Source organism: Chiloscyllium plagiosum, chromosome 26 (genome assembly GCF_004010195.1).
Source record: "Chiloscyllium plagiosum isolate BGI_BamShark_2017 chromosome 26, ASM401019v2, whole genome shotgun sequence".
In the NCBI taxonomy this organism is placed as follows: domain Eukaryota; kingdom Metazoa; phylum Chordata; class Chondrichthyes; order Orectolobiformes; family Hemiscylliidae; genus Chiloscyllium; species Chiloscyllium plagiosum.
In genome coordinates, this window is record NC_057735.1 from 45517902 (window position 1) to 45536114 (window position 18213).

General features: G+C 43.7%; 1 protein-coding gene across 1 annotated transcript in view; it reads right to left on the reverse strand.

The window, feature by feature from the left end:
* The window catches only part of csde1 (cold shock domain containing E1, RNA-binding), a 106683-nt gene extending 88675 nt beyond the window's left edge, over positions 1-18008 (reverse strand). Inside the window, exons 1-3 of the mRNA XM_043716248.1 lie at positions 17846-18008; positions 16633-16649; positions 15115-15118 (exon numbers count right to left, since the gene is read on the reverse strand). Coding sequence (XP_043572183.1) covers positions 15115-15118; positions 16633-16649; positions 17846-18008 — 184 coding nt within the window. The remainder of the gene's footprint in view (positions 1-15114; positions 15119-16632; positions 16650-17845) is intronic.
* Positions 18009-18213: the final 205 nt, after the last annotated feature.

Below are 18213 nucleotides of genomic sequence, written 5' to 3' on the forward strand. Positions count from 1 at the left end.
CCCCACACCCCACGGCACCAACCCCTGCAATCGCAGAAGGTGGAGCACCTGCCTATTTACTTCCTCCCTCCTCAGTATCCATGGCCCCAGACGCACCTTCCACGGGAAGCAACAATTTACATGCACTCTACTCAGGATACAGTGAGGACTGCAGATGCTGGAGAGTCAGAGTTAAAACCTCCGACTTCCTACAAAACAGCGGGCTGGCTATGGGTACCCACATGGGTCCCAGCTATGCCTGCCTCTGTAGAATACAATGTCCCCTGAATACAACGTTACTCTGCTACATTGATCACTGTATTGGCATTGCTTTGTGCTCACACGAGGCGCTTGAACAGTTCATACACTTCACCCACACCTTCCACTCTGACCTCCAATTCACCTGGACCATCTCCGAAACCTCTTTATCTCCGACGACCAACTCAACGCTGACATCTACTTCAAACCCAAATGACTCCCACAGCTAACTTGACTAAGACTCCACCCCCCCCCCCCCCCCCCCCCCCAGCTTTACTCCCAATTCCTCTGCCTCCATCATATCTGGTCTCAGGATGAGTGATTCCACTCCAGGACATCTCAAATATCCTCCTATTTCGAGGACCATAATTTCCCCTCCCCTGTGAGCAACAATGCCCTCAATCGCATCTCCTCCATTTCCAGCATCTCTGCCCTCGAATTCCCCGGTCCTCACATTCCACCTCACCAATCTCCAAATCCAGCATATCATCCTCCGCCATTTTCACCACCTACAGTCAGACCCCACTACCAAAAATATATTTCTCTCCCCACTCTATTTGTGTTCTGCAGGGACCATTCCCTCTGTGACTCCCTCGTCAGCTACACATTCCCCACCAACCCCCTCTCCACATCAGCCACCTTCCCCTACCTCTGTATGAAGTGCAAAACATGTGCCCACACCTCCCCCTCACCTCTGTCCAAGGCCCCAAAGGATCATTTCAAATCTGGCAGAGATTTACTTGCATATCCATGAACCTCATTTACTACATCCATTGCTCTTGATGTGATCTCCTCAACATCGGAGAGACCAAGTGCAAACTTGCGGGATGGTTCAGGAACATCTCTGTTCCGTACGCATCAAACCATTTAAACTCCCCCTGCCCCTCCCACTCCTCTCATGACATGTCCATCCCGGGCCTCCTCCGCCACCTAAACAAAGCCCCCCACAAACTGGAGGAGGAACACCTCATCTTCTGCCTCGGGATCCTACAACCACGTGGCCTCAATATTGAATTCACCAGTCTCCTTACCTCCCCAACCACTCCCCTCACTATCCAGGTCTTAAAAAATACACGGAATACTCAATTTGCCTGTATTTTACACAGGTTTCTGTGCTTGATAAGAATGACTATTTATTATATAGAAGTTTGCACATTCTCCCCGTGTCTGTGTGGGTTTCCTCCGGGTGCTCCGGTTTCCTCCCACAATCCAAAGATGTGCAGGTTAGGTGAATTGGTCAAGCCAAAATTGCCTGTAGTTAGGTGCATTAGTTAGGGGGAATGGGTCTGGGTGGGTTACTCTTCGGAGAGTCGGTGTGGACTAGTTGGGCTGAAGTAGATTTTAACTACAGATAAACCATTTTGAACTATTGACAAATAATCAAACTGGTTAAAACTCTAATCCACTTAAAGCTCTCCCTCTATACACAGACAGATACAAACTAAAATGGGTGTTGTGTGCAGGAGCAAAGACGGAGAAACTAGTTCACTGGTCCCTGCTGATCATAATGCTGCTTCTCAATCTTCCTTCTCCAAATACTTACACTTATCATGGAATCTCACAGTGTGGACGCAGGCCATTCAGTCCACCCTGCCTCACCAAAGAGCATCCCACCCAGACCCACATCTATCCCCATAATACAGTATTTCTATGGCCAATTCACCTGACCGGCACATCTTTGGACTGTGGGAGGAAACCAGACCACCCAGAAGAAACCCACGCAGACACCGAGAAACCGTGCAAACTCCACACAGACCGTCGTCTAAGACCAGAATCAAACCCGGGTTCTTGGTGCTGTGAGGCAGCAGTGCTAACCACTGAGCCACGGTGTCACCCAGAATTTTCAATGAGTTGTTGATTGTCAGGAATCTTCATTTGGGCTTCAGTCCTTTCTGGGTTCACTACATGTCAGTATGGGTTGAATAGATCTACCACTGCACCATAAGAGCTGCTATGTGACTGAACTATGTTTAAGGACTATTTGCCAATTTCATAGAATCATAGAATCTGTACTGTGCAGAAGAAGGCCATTTGGCCCAATTAAGTCTGTATCAACTCTCCAAAGAGCACCCCAACCAGACCTATGCCCCTACCCCATTATATTTATCATGGCTAATCCACTTAGCACATCCCTAGACACTACAAACAATTTCAGCATGGCCAATCCACCTCATCTGCACACCTTTGACCATGGGAGTTAACTGGAGCACCCAGAGGAAACCCACGGAAACGCGGGAGAACGTGCAAACTCCACACTTGTTCGAAGGAGGCACAAGGTGACTAGTTAACACATAAAAATCTCAGGCTTATTAATTAAAAGTCACAATTTACAGCACCCTAAGAAGGGAAATATACTGGCTTTCATTATGCTTGACATGGTTTTCACCGCAGAGCGAAAACAGCTCCTTCACCTTCAAATGTCCAATGGCTCTTGCCATAATATTCACACCCCTGAGATCTTTGGCTGCCTGGAAGCCAATCACTTAGGTGTTGGCCAGCAGGAAGCTTTTGTTATTGAGAACTAGTCATGACTTCACAGACTTGAATACACCCAATCAGTTGATATAACTGTTTTTAATGCACTCCACAGTCAGTTCACCGAACTCACTCAGGACATGTAAATAGTTAAAGCGCTTTCCAAAGTCAGCTCACTGAATGCATACTCTCTCACTCTCTATAACTGGTTAAAGATTCTCAAAGACTCTAGCTGGCCAAAAATCTGTGGGTATGTGGGTCTCTCGTTCCAGCTTGTCTGCAAACCCAACCACCCCTACTGCTCGAAGAAGCAGCTGTGTAAACAGTACTTACAATGAGTATCAGGCTACTTGGTTTTAAAAAGTATATAATCATTCATTTTTAGAACAGACATTTTCCCATTTCAATCTACATTCAAAATACTGAAACATAAAAAAAGTCCGGTCTTTCCACCGCACATGGGCAGAAACCTATCATGGAAATTAATTGCCTCCAGGGCATGTTGCCAGTTTTATGGACAGGGCAGCTCTTCTCTTTATTGATACTGTTTAACTTGCTGAGCAGTTGTAGTAGTTTCATTTGCTGCATTAAATTTCTGGTATGACTTTTATATTGACATCACAGTGAAGCTTGCAGCTGTTACTGAATTAATGACAGCCACAGAATGGCTTGTCAACTGCCAAGTGGATTAGGGGATACGTCTCCAGAGAGAGAAAAGCTGCAGTATTTTAGTCAGCAGGATGAATTCTGTGTTCATGTAGCTGAAGCAGTAAATTGATCAACTCCCAACCCTTGGTTCATGTTTCAATTCATTGCCTGCCTCCTCTGTAATGTACATTGAGGTGGTGGAATTTATTCTGATCCTCTGAGTATAGACAATGAGAAAGATGTGCTCTCTGCATTACTCAGCCTGTCCTTGGTCTTTGCTAGAGTCTTTGAGAATCTTTAACCAGTTATAGAGAGAGAGAGAGAGAGAGAGAGTATGCACTCAGTGAGCTGACTTTGGAAAGCGCTTTAACTATTTACATGTCAAGAGTGTGAGTTCAGTGAACTGACTGTGGAGAGCATTAAAAGTAGTTACGTCGACTGACTGGGTGTATTTGAGTGAACTGATTCTGGAAAGAGCTATATCCTTTTGTGTTAAGTGAGTTGGCTCCAGTGAACAGACTGTAGAGTGAGCCATAACCAGTTACACAGTGTGAGTGAGTGTGTTTTAGTGAAATGGCTGTTGTGTGAGCTGTATCCAATTTCAGCAAAAGCTGGTATTAACATTATTGGTCCCTTCCCAGCAAGAAAAGAGCTTCCTCACTTAGCCTATCTTTTTAATTTTGATAACTGAGAAAGTAAATTTGTTTTTTATTCTCTTGTGGGTGTCACTGGCTGGGCCAGCATTTATGTCTGTCTCTAATTCAGAAGGTGGTAGTGAGCAGTCTTCTTGAATCGCTGTAATTTATGTTTTGTGGGTTAACCCAAGGTCCTCAGGGAGGGAATTCCAGGATTTTGACCCAGCGACATTTCCAAGTCAGGATGGTGTGAGGCTCAGAGGAACTTTCAGGTGAAGGTAATCCCATGTATCTGCTGCCCTAATCCTTCTAGATTGAAGTGGTCATGGGTTTGGAAGGTGCTATCCGAGGATTTTTGGTGAATTTGTGCAGTGCGTTTTGTGGACAGTACACACTGCTGTTACTGAGTGTCAGTGGTGGACAGAGTGGATGTTTGTGGATGTGGTGTCAATCAAGCGGGCTGTTTTGGCCTGGATATTGTCAAGCTTCTTGAATGTTGTTGGATCCAAACCCATCCAGGCAAGTGGGGAGCATTCCATCACACTCCTGACTTGTATCTTGTAGATGATGGACAGGCTTTGGTGAGTTAGGAGTTGAGATGAGTTACTCATTCCCAGCCTCTAACCTGCTCTTGTATCCATTGTGTTTATTTGCGAATCCAGTTGTGTTTCTGGTCAATGGTAACACCCAGGATGCCACTTGTCAGCCCAAGCCTGGATATTGTCCAGATCTTGCTGCGTTTTTGTTGTTTGAGCCAAGGCTGTAATGAAGTCAGGAGCTGAGTGGTCCTGGTGGAACCCAAACTGGACGTCACTGAAGAGGTTATTGCTGAGCAGGTGTTGCTTGAAAGCACTGTTGATGAGACTTTACTGATGATCAAGAGTTGACTGGTGGGCTGCAATTTTCCACATTGGTAGGTAGATGCCAGTGTTGTAACTGTACTGAAGAGCTTGGCTAGCAGAGCGGCAAATTCTGGAGCACAAGTCTTTAGTACTACTGCAGGAATGTTGTCAGGGCCCATAGCCTTTGCAGTATCCAGTGTCCCCAAACACTACTTGATATCATGTGGAGTGAATCGAATTGGCTGAAGACTGGTATATGTGATAATGGGGATTGCAGGAGGAGGCAGAGATGGATCATCCATGCGGCACTTCTGGCTGAGGATTGCTGCAAATCCTACAGCCTTGTCTTTTACACTGATGTGCTGGGTTCTCCTTTCATTGAGAAATCTTTGGAGCCACCTCCTCCTCTCCATCCTCCTTCAGTGAGTTAATTAATCGCCCACCACTATTCACGACTGGATGTGCGAGGACTGCAGAGCTTATATCTGATCCATTGGTTGTGGGATCACTTAGCTCTATCTATCACTTGCTGTCTGTGCTATTTGGTTGCTTCACCAGATTGATACCTCATTTTCAGGAATGCCTGGTGCTACTTCTGGCATGCCACCTGCAATCTCCATTGAACCAGATTGATGGTAATGGTTGTGTGTGGGATATGTCAGGCCATGAGGTTACAGATTGTGCTGGAGTACAGTTGATAGCCCACATTGCCTCATGGATTCCAATCTTGAGTTGGGAGATCTGTTTAAAGTCTGTCCCATTTAGCACAGTGATATTGTCACTCAAAATGCTGGAGGATTCTCAATGTGAAGGTGAGACTTTGTCTCCATAAGGACTGTGCAGTGGTCACTCTTATCAATACTGCCATGGACAGTTGTGTCTATAGCTGGCAGATTAACAAGGATGAGGTCAAGTACATTTTTCCCTCTTGTTGGTTCCCTCACTATCTGCTGCAGAACCAGTCTCGCAGCTATTTCCTTTAGGACTCTACTAGCTCAATCAGTATTACTGCTGCTAAGCCACACTTAGTATGGACATTGAAATGTCCCACCCAGAGTACATTTTGTGCCCCTGCCACGCTCGGTGTTTCCTTCAAAAGTTTGTTCAACATGGAGGAGCCACTATTTCATTAGCTGAGGGAGAACCAAACAGGAGGTTTCCTTGCTCATGTTAAACTGATGTCATGAGACTTCACGGAGTTTGGAGTCAACGTTGAGGACTCCCAGGTCAATTCTTTTCTGACTGTATACCACTGTGTCATCACCTTTGCAGGGTCTATCCTGACAGTGGGACAGGACATATCCAGGGATGGTGTTTGGAGTATTAACTCTGAAGTATGATTCTGTGAGTATGACTAGGTGTTGCTTGACTAGTCTGTGAAACAGCTCTTCTATTGTTGGCAATAGCTCCCAGATGATAGTACGGTGGTCTTGCTGCAAAGACAGAAACTAGCTAGATTATGAACCTACATTCTATCTGATTTACAAATGATGCTAAACTTGATACATTTTAATATACGATTGAATATCGCAAATGTTTATGAGCAGAATGGAGGGATGAATGAAGTGAGCATGCCCCCCCACCCACATCCCCCATCTCTCCCTCTTCTCCACCAAACCCCCATCTCCTCTTCTCCACCAAACCCCCATCTCCTCTTCTCCACCAAACCCCCATCTCCTCTTCTCCACCAAACCCCCATCTCCTCTTCTCCACCAAACCCCCATCTCCTCTTCTCCACCAAACCCCCATCTCCTCTTCTCCACCAAACCCCCATCTCCTCTTCTCCACCAAACCCCCATCTCCTCTTCTCCACCAAACCCCCATCTCCTCTTCTCCACCAAACCCCCATCTCCTCTTCTCCACCAAACCCCCATCTCCTCTTCTCCACCAAACCCCCATCTCCTCTTCTCCACCAAACCCCCATCTCCTCTTCTCCACCAAACCCCCATCTCCTCTTCTCCACCAAACCCCCATCTCCTCTTCTCCACCAAACCCCCATCTCCTCTTCTCCACCAAACCCCCATCTCCTCTTCTCCACCAAACCCCCATCTCCTCTTCTCCACCAAACCCCCATCTCCTCTTCTCCACCCAACCTCCATCTCCTCCTCCCCTCCACCAAACCTCCATCTCCTCCTCCCCTCCACCAACCCTCCATCTCCTCCTCCCCTCCACCAAGCCTCCACCTCCTCTTCTTTTCACCCCTCCCCTCCCTTGACCCCACCCTAAACCCTCACTGGAAGCAGCTGCAGTTTAAACTCCTCCTCTGAGACAGGCAGAATGGTGATGCTGGCTTACAGGGAGGAGATGTGTGCTGGGGTGCAGTTTAAATATTGCACCAGGTCCTTTGACCCTGTGCAGTGATAACAAAGTCTATGATTCCCTGCCCATACCTACTGCACAACTGCCTAGCCCCCTCACCAGCGTATTGGCTGTCTGTGGCGTAGTCAGTCATGTCCCCTCGAGCAGTAATCCTGCTCACTTTGGTTCTGCCATCAACATACTCATGGCTGCAACATGCTTGGGAATTATTTTCTTTTTAATAAAAAGACACGTTTATCAAGCTGAAGGAGTTACCTGTTTTATACATGTGCTACATCAGTGTGGAAATATTAGATTCAGCTGAATTATCATTTCTTTGCATTAACGTCTTGTACAGCTGAAAGTGCCCAGCAACATTTCATTCCCTTCCTATGCAGTTTGTACCAGGCTTGGGGAAGGATGATCGCTGAAACCAGATCTCCAGGTATTAGAGGGTTACATGGAGGTAAAGAATCAGGATAGTTTTACACATACAGTAATACCAAGTTCAGACACAATTCTTTAACAACAGCGCAGAGCTAGTCACAATCTCCACTTAAAATCGAACAAAATGAAATACAGCAAAGTCCAAATCCCCACCTGGTCATGTAAAACCCCATCTGCTGACTGACTGAAACCAAACTTGAGATCTCATCACTGTCAATGGTAACCAGGTTTTTTTTTTATAGCAAGCAGCAATCTCCTCAGTCATTTCTTAAAAGGCAGCTTTTCAAGCATTCTCCCTCCTCCTTCCTCAAAGCAAGAATGAGAACAAAAGCTGTAATTATATCGCGGAATGCTCAGTTCCAATTTTAAATTGTCTTTGCCCAGCTCCTCTAGGTATTAACATTGCTGCAATGCAGATGGTGAACTATCACTTCATAAAAAGGTATGAATTTAATTCCACTGAGAAAAGCTGAGTGAATTTGTTCACATCACTAATACAGAACAACCTGAAATTAGAATCAATATTTCAAATTAAATTGGATGCTAACTCTGGTTTAGCATCTTGATGGAGACAGTTTTAAATCAGATTTTGATGTGATTTGATCGATGTGTTATTAAATTAATGTGGTACCATCAAGATTTCTAGCTGAAAACGGACTGCCACCTTCAGTTCCACACATGATGAGATCTCAATTCTAACAATGTATTAGGAAGGTGGGTACAGAGAAAAGCACCATCTTGCTCTGGGAGGTGGTGGTCCAAATAGTCACAATCAATTCACTGGGCACAGGGGCCGTCAGGTAATAAAACTTTTAAGTGAGTGAAAGTTTTAGCAGTGAATTTTTTTTTTGCTCATCCATGTGAATCATGTCTGCATCATGCAGGTCTGGTGTAGTCCCAAACAAGTCTTCTAAATTGAATCAAAATTTAGTTCACTTTCCAGCCAAACAATAATTAAAGTGGGACAGGAAGGAGTAGAAAATCTATACAGAAGTAGAGGAGAAATTAGCACCAAAATGTGTAAAAATGGTTAAAACATTGAAGCTTAAGGCTCTTTACAAATGCTGCATGCATTCAGATAACAAGATAAATGAGTTGACAGCAAAACAGAAATAAATGATTATGACTTGATAGCTATTATGGAGATACTGTATATGTATAGGATGAGCATGACTTGGAACTCTATATTCACGGAGATTCAATCTTTCAGAAGAACAGTGTTATAAAGCAGAGATTGACCCCCACCCCCTCCACCCATCCCACTCTGCGAACTACAACCGAAATACCCAAAGAGGAGCACCTCACCCTATAATCTGTAAAAGGAGAGTGAAAAGTGGTGTAACCTGCTTTTCAGCAACTTCTAGTGGTTAAATAAAATAAATCCTTGACATTCACTTTTAAATTGTTACTTGTTGATTTTATTATCTAACTCCCTAACAGAACAAATGAACTAAACTATTAACACACTGAATAAAAACCCTTCTAACTACCAACTGTTCCACAATAAAGCCAGATTCTAATGGTATGCTATTACAATAAAAAACAAGACCCACTTCATCTATAAAAATAATAGAATTTAGTTTCGCATAATTACAGCGAGATTACATGTCTTCCAGAATGTTCTGTGCCTTTTCCGTCGATTATTCTGTCAGGAATACCTTCTCTGATGTTGGTACCATTGTTATTAAGACGGTGCTTTTTCTAAGACACAGATGAGGCTGTGAGAGCTAGTGATTCTCTCTTAAGAGCTGAGGGCTGTTAGCTCTGGTGGGTGGCAGCTTGCTCTGGGTCTTTGTCCAACTGCCCCCTTCTTTTATACCTTGATGACATATCGATATTTCTTACAATCGGGTTGGTCCTATGTTGTCAAAACCATCATATAAATTTAATAGGTTTTTGGTTTTTGGTATTTTAGTACTTGGTTCAAATTGATGAGCTAAATTCAAAAGCCTGTTGTCTTGGTTAAAAACTGCTGCGTGGCCTTTTAACTATATGGCCTTTCGAAACAAATGTTTCAATTTGAGTGCTCTCTATGTACTTGCAAACCTTCAAGCTGCTGCTCACAAACATCTATTTTAAATCTCTAAGCACAGAAAAAATGCATGATTTTTTTAAAGGAATCATGCAATGCTTTCCCAGTTTTACAATTTTACAAACACCAAATTCAAACTTCCTGCCTCCCAATCTACAATTACTCAACCCAACTTCGCAATACCTCACACTTAAGAAAATAATGAACCAGTATTATGAAAAGATTAATGAGCTATGGATCTGGTAATATAATGGAGTTAAGATTTTCTTTTTTAAAACCTTAACTCCATTATAATACCAGATCCATTGCTCATTATTCTAGAATTACACATTTTATACTAACCCAATTTATATATAACATTGAACACTACCATTTCTATCTTATATAAGCATTTTTCTTTTAAACCCAAGGTAAAACATCCGCGATAATATTTTCACGACCTGCAACATGTACAATCCGTAAATGTTTGTAACATGAGATTCCAACAAACGAATCTGTTCTTGTCATAGAGTCATAGTCATAGAGATGTACAGCATGGAAACAGACCCTTAGTTCCAACCTGTCCATGCCGACCAGATATCCCAACCCAATCTAGTCCCACTTGCCAGCACCCGGTCCATATCCCTCTAAACCCTTCCTATTCATATTCTGGATCAGTGGTGCTGGAAGAGCACAGCAATTCAGGCAGCATCCGAGGACAGGCAAAATCGACGTTTCGGGCAAACGCCCTTCATCAGGCCCGAAACGTCGATTTTGCCTGTCCTCGGATGCTGCCTGAATTGCTGTGCTCTTCCAGCACCACTGATCCAGAATCTGGTTTCCAGCATCTGCAGTCATTGTTTTTACCTTCCTATTCATATACCCATCCAAATGCCTCTTAAATATTGCAGTTGTCCTTAAATCTTTCCAGAGATGTCAAAGGATTATGATCACATACATGATCATCTCTGATGTATTATTTGTAATGTAAACATTTAAATGTTGTGAGGCCATTACCAAACTCAATAACTCTTTTTCAATAGTTGAATATATTTTCTGGTGGATATTGAGTTTTCTTGAAAAATGGCCTTTCAGTTCCACAAACATCCTCCTGAAACAACACCATTCCAACCCCTACGTCACTTGCATCAATGGCAATGCTGAAGAGTTTCAAAAATTAGGCATGGCTGAAACTAGTGCGGTGGTTAACATGGCTTTAAATTCTCAAATGCCACCTGGCATTGTTCTGTCCACCGAACATTTAGTGTTTTTTTTTAAACAAATCCGTCAACGGTGCCATACACCTACTAAAGTATGGCACAAATTTCCTGTAGAATCCACTCAATCCCAAAACTTTTAGCACTTCAATCGAGGATGGATTTGGAAATTCATCGATGGCCTTTGTCTTCATGTTCCTCGGTGTCATCTGCCCGTATGCAATGTTGAGCCTGAAGAATGCCACTTCTGCCATCGCAAATTCTGTTTGTGCCAAGTTTATGATCAACTTTGCCTTCTATAGTCTCTCAAAGAGCTCTGCCAAATGGTCCATGTGACCTTTCCATGAATGGCTAAAGGTCACTACGTCACCTATGTGGACAGCACAATTCTGTTCATGAGCCTTTGAAAAGTGGCTGGTGCATTTTTCATTCCCAAAAGGCATTACTTTAAATTGATATAGTCCACCTGGTGTTACAAAAGCAGAAATTTATTTTGCTCTCTTCAACAAAAGTAATTGCCAGTAACTGCAAAATAAGAACATAGAACATTAAAACAGTACAGCACAGTACAGGCCCTTTGGCCCTCGATGTTTTGCCAAACTTTTATAAAACTCTACGATCAAACTAGATTAGAGTGGTGCTGGAAAAGCACAGCAGTTCAGGCAGCTTCTGAGGAGCATCTGCTTCTTGGATGCTGCCTGACCCGCTGTGCTTTTCCAGCACATCTCTAATCTAGACTCTGGTTTCCAGCATCTGCAGTCATTGTTTTTACCTCCTAAGATCAAACTAACCTACATATCCTTCATTTTGTTATCATCCATGTGCAAATCCAAGAATCCCTTAAATGTGCCGAATGTATCTGACTCTACTACCACCATTGGCAATCCATTCCATGCACTCACCACTCTCTAGGTTAAGAACCTCCATCTGACATCTCCCCTTATCCTTCCTCTAATCACCTTAAAATTATGCCTCCTCGTGATAGCCATTTCCACCCTGGGATAAAGTCTCTGGCTATCCATTCTATCTATGCCTCATCATTTTGTTCACCTTATCAAGTCACCTCTTGTTCTTTTTCACTCCAATGAAAAAAGCCTTCCTCAAACTTTCTTCATAAAACATGCCCTCCAGTCCAGGCGGCATCCTGGTAAATGTCCTCTGCACCCTCTCTAATGCTTCCACATCCTTTCTGCAATGAGGCAACACAATATTCCAAGTATGGTCTAACCAGGCATTTTAAAGCTGCAGCATAACCTCGCGGCTCTTAAACTCAATTCCCCCCCCCTGCTAATGAAAGCCAACACACCATATGCCACCATATCAACTTGGGTGGCAACTTTGAGAGATCTATGGACGTGGACCCCAAAATCCCTCTGTTCCTCCACACTGCCAAGAATCTTGTCTTTAACCTTTTAACCTGCATTTAAATTCTATCTTCTAAAATGAGTCACTTCACACTTCCAGATTAAGATCCACCTGCCTCTTCTCAGCCCAGCTCTGCATCTTGTCAGTGTCCTGTTGCAACCTACAACAGCCTTCCACATTATCCACAACTCCATCGACCTCCGTGTCATCTGCAAACTTACTAACCCACCCTTCCATTTTTTCATCCAAGTTATTTATAAAAATCACAAAGAGCAGAGATCCCAGTACAGATCCCTGTGGTCACCGAACTCCAGGCTGAATACTTACCATCTCCTACCATCCTGTCTTCAATGGGCCAGCCAATTCCGTATCCAGACAACCACATTTCCCTATATCGATGATTCCTTACTTTCTGAATGAGCCTACCATGGGGAACCTTATCAAATACCTTGTTAAAATCCATGTACACCACATCCACTGCTTTACCTTTGCCAATGTGTTTTGTTACATCCTCAAAGAATTCAATAAAGTTTGTGAGGCATGACCTGCCCCCATCAAAGCCAGGCTGACTCTCTATAATCAAACTATGCTTTTCCAAATAATCATAAATCCTGTATCTCCGAATCCCCTCCAATAATTTGCCCACCACCGACATAAGACTGTAAATCCCAGGGTAATCCCTATACCCTTTCTTGAACAAGGGAATAACATTTGCCATCCTCCAATCATCTGGTACTACTCCAATGGACAGTGAGGACACAAAGATCATTGCCAATGGTATAGCAATCTCTTCCCTCACTTTCAGTAGTAACCTTGGGTATATCCCATTCTGGCCCAGGGGACTTACCTATCCTCAGATTTTTCAAAATTTCCAGCACACCCCCCTTCTTAACATCAACCTGTTCGAGCATATCAGCCTGTTTCACACTGTCCTCACAAATGACAAGGTCCCTCTCACTAATAATACTAAAGCAAAGTATTCATTACCTCCTCCGACTCCAGGTAAAAGTTCCCTCCACTATCGTTCCTACCTTCACTTTGGCCATCCTCTTATTCCTCACATAAGTGTAGAACACATTGTTATTTTCCTTAATCTCACTCAAGGCTTTTCCATGCCCCTTTCTAACTGTCTTCATCCATTCTTCAATTCCTGACTACCTTGTAACCCTCTAGAGCCCTGTCTGATCCTTGCTTCCTCAACCTTAAGTTGACTGGATGTTCCACATCTCTTGTCATCCAAGGTTCCTTCACCCTACTATCCCTTCCTTGCCTCAGTGAGACAACCCTTTCCAGCACTCTCAGCAAGTGCTCCCTAAACAACCTCCGCATTTCTGTTGTGCATTTCCCTGAGAATATCTGTTCCCAGTTTATGCTCCAGAGTTCCTGTGTAATAGCATTGTAATCCCCATTCTCCCAATTAAATACATTCCCATAATGTCTGTTCCTAGGAGTATAGTATCTCCAGGAGTATAGTAAAGGTCAGGTAATTGCGATCACCACCATCAAAATGCTCTCCCACTGAGAGATCTAACTCCTGGCCTAGTTCGTTGCCAAGCACCAAATCCAATATGGCCTCTCCTCTAGTCGGCCTATCTATATAATGAGTCAGGAATCCTTCCTGGACAAAATCTGCTCCATACAAACTATTTGTACTCGGGAGATTCTAATCAATATTAGGCAAGTCACCCATGACAACAACCCTGTTACTTTTGCACCTTTCCAAAATCTGCCTCCCAATCTGCTCCTCCATGTCTGTTGCTATTGGACAGTCTGTGGAAAACTCCCAATAAAGTGACTGCTCCTTTCCTGTTTCTGATTTCCACCCATACTGGCTCTGTAGACAAACCCTCTTCAACGACCTCCCTTTCTGCAGTTGTGACAGTGTCCCTGATTAGCAATGCCACTCCCTCACCTCTTTTATCTCCCCCTCTATTCATTTTGAAACATCTAAACCCTAGAACATCCAACAACCATTCCTGTCCCTGTGATATCCAAGTGTCTGTAATGGCCACAACATTGTAGCTCAAAGTATTGATCCATGCTCTAAGTTTACCACACTTATTCCTGACACTTCTTGTGTTAAAATAGGCACACTTCAACCCATCACATTGACTGCAACTTTGCCCTATCAACTGTCTGTCCTTCCTCACAGACTCTCTGCACACCAACTGTTCACGAGCTCCCCCATCCTCTGATCCGTAGTTCTGGTTCCTACCCTCCTGCCAAATGGTTTAAACCCTCCCGAAGAGCTCAAGCAAATCTCCCACCCAGGATATTGGTGCCCCTCCAGTGCAACCCATCCTCCTTGTACAGGTCCCACTTTCCCCAGAAGGTATCCCAATGATTCACATATCTGAAGCCCTCCCACCTACACTGTCTCTGCAGCCACGTGTTCAGCTGCGCTCGCTCTATGATCCTAGCCTCACTAGCCCGGTGGGACCAGTAGCAATCCTGAGACGACTACTCTGCTCATCTTGCCTTTTTAGCTTCCAACCTAATTCCCTATATTCATTTTTCAGATCCTCATCCCTTTCCCTATCTGTCATTTGCACTGATGGGTATACACCTTCTGCTGCTCCCCTTTCCCCTTAAGAATCCTGTAGACTCAATCCAAGACATCTTTGACCCTGGCACCTGGGAGGCAACATACCATCTGGGAGTCTCATTCACAACCAGAGAATCTCCTGTCTGTTCCTCTAACCATTGAATCTCCTATCACTGTCATTCTCCTATTCTCCCCCCTTCCCTTCTGAGCCACATTGCCAGCGACCTGGCTACTGTGGCTTTCCCCTGGTAGGTTGTTCCCCCACAACAGTATCCAACAGTACACTGATTATTGAGGGGAATGGCCACAGGGGACCCCTGCACTGTCTGCTATTCCCTTTCCCTCTCCTGACGGTCACCCAGCTACCTTTATCCTGTAACTTAGGTATGAATACCTCCCTATAACTCCTCTCTATCAGCCCCTCAGCTTCCCGAATGATCTGAAGTTCATCCAGCTCCAGTTCCCTAACGTGGTCTGTGAGGAGGTGGAGTTGGGTGCACTTCTCGCAGGCAAATTCAGCAGGGACACCAGTGGTGACCCTTATCTCCCACATTCTGCAAGAGGAGCCTGTGACTGTCCTAGCCTCCATCCCCTCTGCTCTAACTTGCCAAAAGAGATTGGGGAAAAAAAACTTTCACTTACTAACCCTTCACTCTGTATTTTATTTTGATAGAGGAGGAGGAACAGGTGAGAGACACAACATGAATTGTCTTTTGTATATAGCCACTGACCAAATATATTAGTTCACTTACCCGGCAGTCCCCGTGCCCGCATTCACTCCTTTTCAGCCTTCAATCCCCTGATTCACAAAGTAAGTATCACTGTCGCTCTCCTAAGCTTTCCCCCCCTTCCCTTCTGAGCTACATTGCCAGAGGCCTGGCCAGTGTGGCTTTCCCCGGATAGGTTGTTCCCCCGCAACAATGTCCAACAGTACACTTATTATTGAGGGGAACAGCCACAGGGGATCCCTGCACTGTCTGCCTATTCCTTTTCCTTGTCCTGACTTACCTTCCCAGCTGTCCCCTGGCTTGCGCTCTCTTGACTCCCGCTGCTGAAATGGAGGCTGCTGATTCACGATGGGAGTCCAATAAGTCCAACTTTGTGGTGTAAGTGGCTTGTCCTATTATTTCCACACAATCCTCCAGCCTTGGAATTGGGTATGAGTCAGATTTGGTCACAGCATTGACCTTCTGATAATTTTTGCAGAATCGTTGAATACTATCGGGTTTGGGCACTAACACCATTGGCGAACTCCACTCGCTTTGACTCATCTCATGATGTCTTCTTGGACCATCTCTTCTGAACCTGTGCTGCTTTGAGAGGATTAAACTGTAGGGGTGTTGTTTTATTGGAACAGCATTCCCTACTTCAACCCCATGTATTATGGTATTAGTCCTCCCCATTCTATTTCTACATAGGTTCTCATAACACTGTAACAAGTCTTTCAATTCAATTCTATGTTCCTGGGACAGAGCTCACTTCCCCATCCTACCCCTTGAGGACTTCCTCATTATCCAATTTATTCTGAGGCGCATCAACATCCAAATCATCTGGATTTGATTCCTCACTCTCAGTGGCAGAAACTAATGCCTGTTAATCTGGTTCTCTTTCTCTGTCATAGTTATATTTCAGCATGTTCACATGACATACCTAATAAATTGTTTTCTAATCTGACATCTTTATCAGATAATTCACCCTGACCTAACTTCTTCTCAGTCTGATAGGGATCACTAAACCTTGCTTTGAAAGGATTCCTGACTGGTAACAGCACCAATACTTTATCCCCACAGGCAAACGTATGAATTTTAGATTTATCTGCTTCTTGATTCTTAGGTGCTGTTCCACCTTCAAATGTTGTCTAGCTAGTTCACCTACTCTGTTTAAACTTTCTCTTACCTCGGATACGTAATACAACTGTGAGATCTCTGACTTTGGACCCATCAATTTTAGAGACCCTCTTACTTCACGTCTGAATATCAATTCAAATGGAATAAACTGAGTTGATTCATTTGGAGCATCTCTAATAGCAAGTAATATAAATGGGATATCTTTATCCCAATCATTTGGGTAATACTGGCACTTGAGAAGATTTGTAGCTCAGGTTGAGGTTCTGGATGTAGGTTTGCTTACTGAGCTGGAAGGCAATAAGCCTTCAACATTGTCTTTAGGTTCTGATGCCACTTTTCCAATGCTCCCTGGGATTCATGATGGTATGCATTTGATATAAAGTGTTTGATGCCTAAACTATCCATGACCTCCTTAAATAATTTTGCAGTAGAATTGGATGCTTGGTCTGACTCAATTTCCCTTGGTAATCCATAACAGGTAAAGAAAACAAGTAACTCTTCCACAAACCTTTTTGCCTTGACATTCCATAATGGAATTGCCTCCGGGAAACCTGGTAGACATATCCATTATGGTTAGCACTTTCAGTTCTAGGGAGGAGACCTACACAATCAATTATAACCAGTGTAAAAGGTTCTTTTGAATTTGGGAAATGACATCAAAGACACTGGTTTTATCATCACTGCCTGTGGCTCTCCTGCCAGCTGACACGAATGGCAAAATTCAACCACATCTTTATGTAATCCAGGCCAATAAAAATGCTTCTGTTTCTTAGCCTGTGTCTTCCTCACACCAAGATGACCTCCTACAGGTAATTTGAGTGCAATACTTAGTCTGTATTCTACCAACAACAAAACCTGGTGAACTTGCGCCCATTTCTCACTTGCACTAACCTGCCAAGGTTTCCATTTCTGCCTTAACATTTTAACTTTAAGGTAATACCATTCTAGAATACACTCTGATTCTTCTTCCGAGCAGGCTTGATGATATAAATCCTTTATTGACTCATCTTTTTGTTGTAACTCCATTAATCTTTCAGCTATGTCATTTCCAAGAATAAAGTGTATTCCTAGAATAGACATTTTTTCCCATGACTCCCACTATCACTTCCCCAGTCTTGATTGGACTTTCTAGCCTGATCTTATACTTCTCTCTATATTTATTCCACAAATTACTATTCTCTCAGGCAATATTTCAGAAGGAGTGAAAATATTTGAATCTCATTATTAGAGACAGACTAACTCTCAATATGTTAACTTTACCTACTCCTCATGTTTTACTTGAGTAAATCTTATCCACACAGGTGAAGTCTTTGAAAAGATTGGTCATTACCTTACTGTCCAGTCCATGACTAGGCTGTACATTCTCCTGCAGCTCCTTGACGTCTCTTGGGATTTCCTTCACTGCCTTAACTAATCCCACTGGTTTAGCTTCTTTTACCATACCCTTTTTCCCAGCACCTTTCTTAAACCAGCAGCACTGTGACTTTGTGTGTCCCACCTTATTGCAGTGAAAACACCTGAGGTCTTTCACTTCTTTTCCACTCTCATGGGTTTCTTTTCCTACATGTGGTAAACTGTTCCCAGCCTGATCTACTTGTTTTTTATTTGAAGGATCTCCCTCTTTCCCAATTTCTCACAGAATGAAA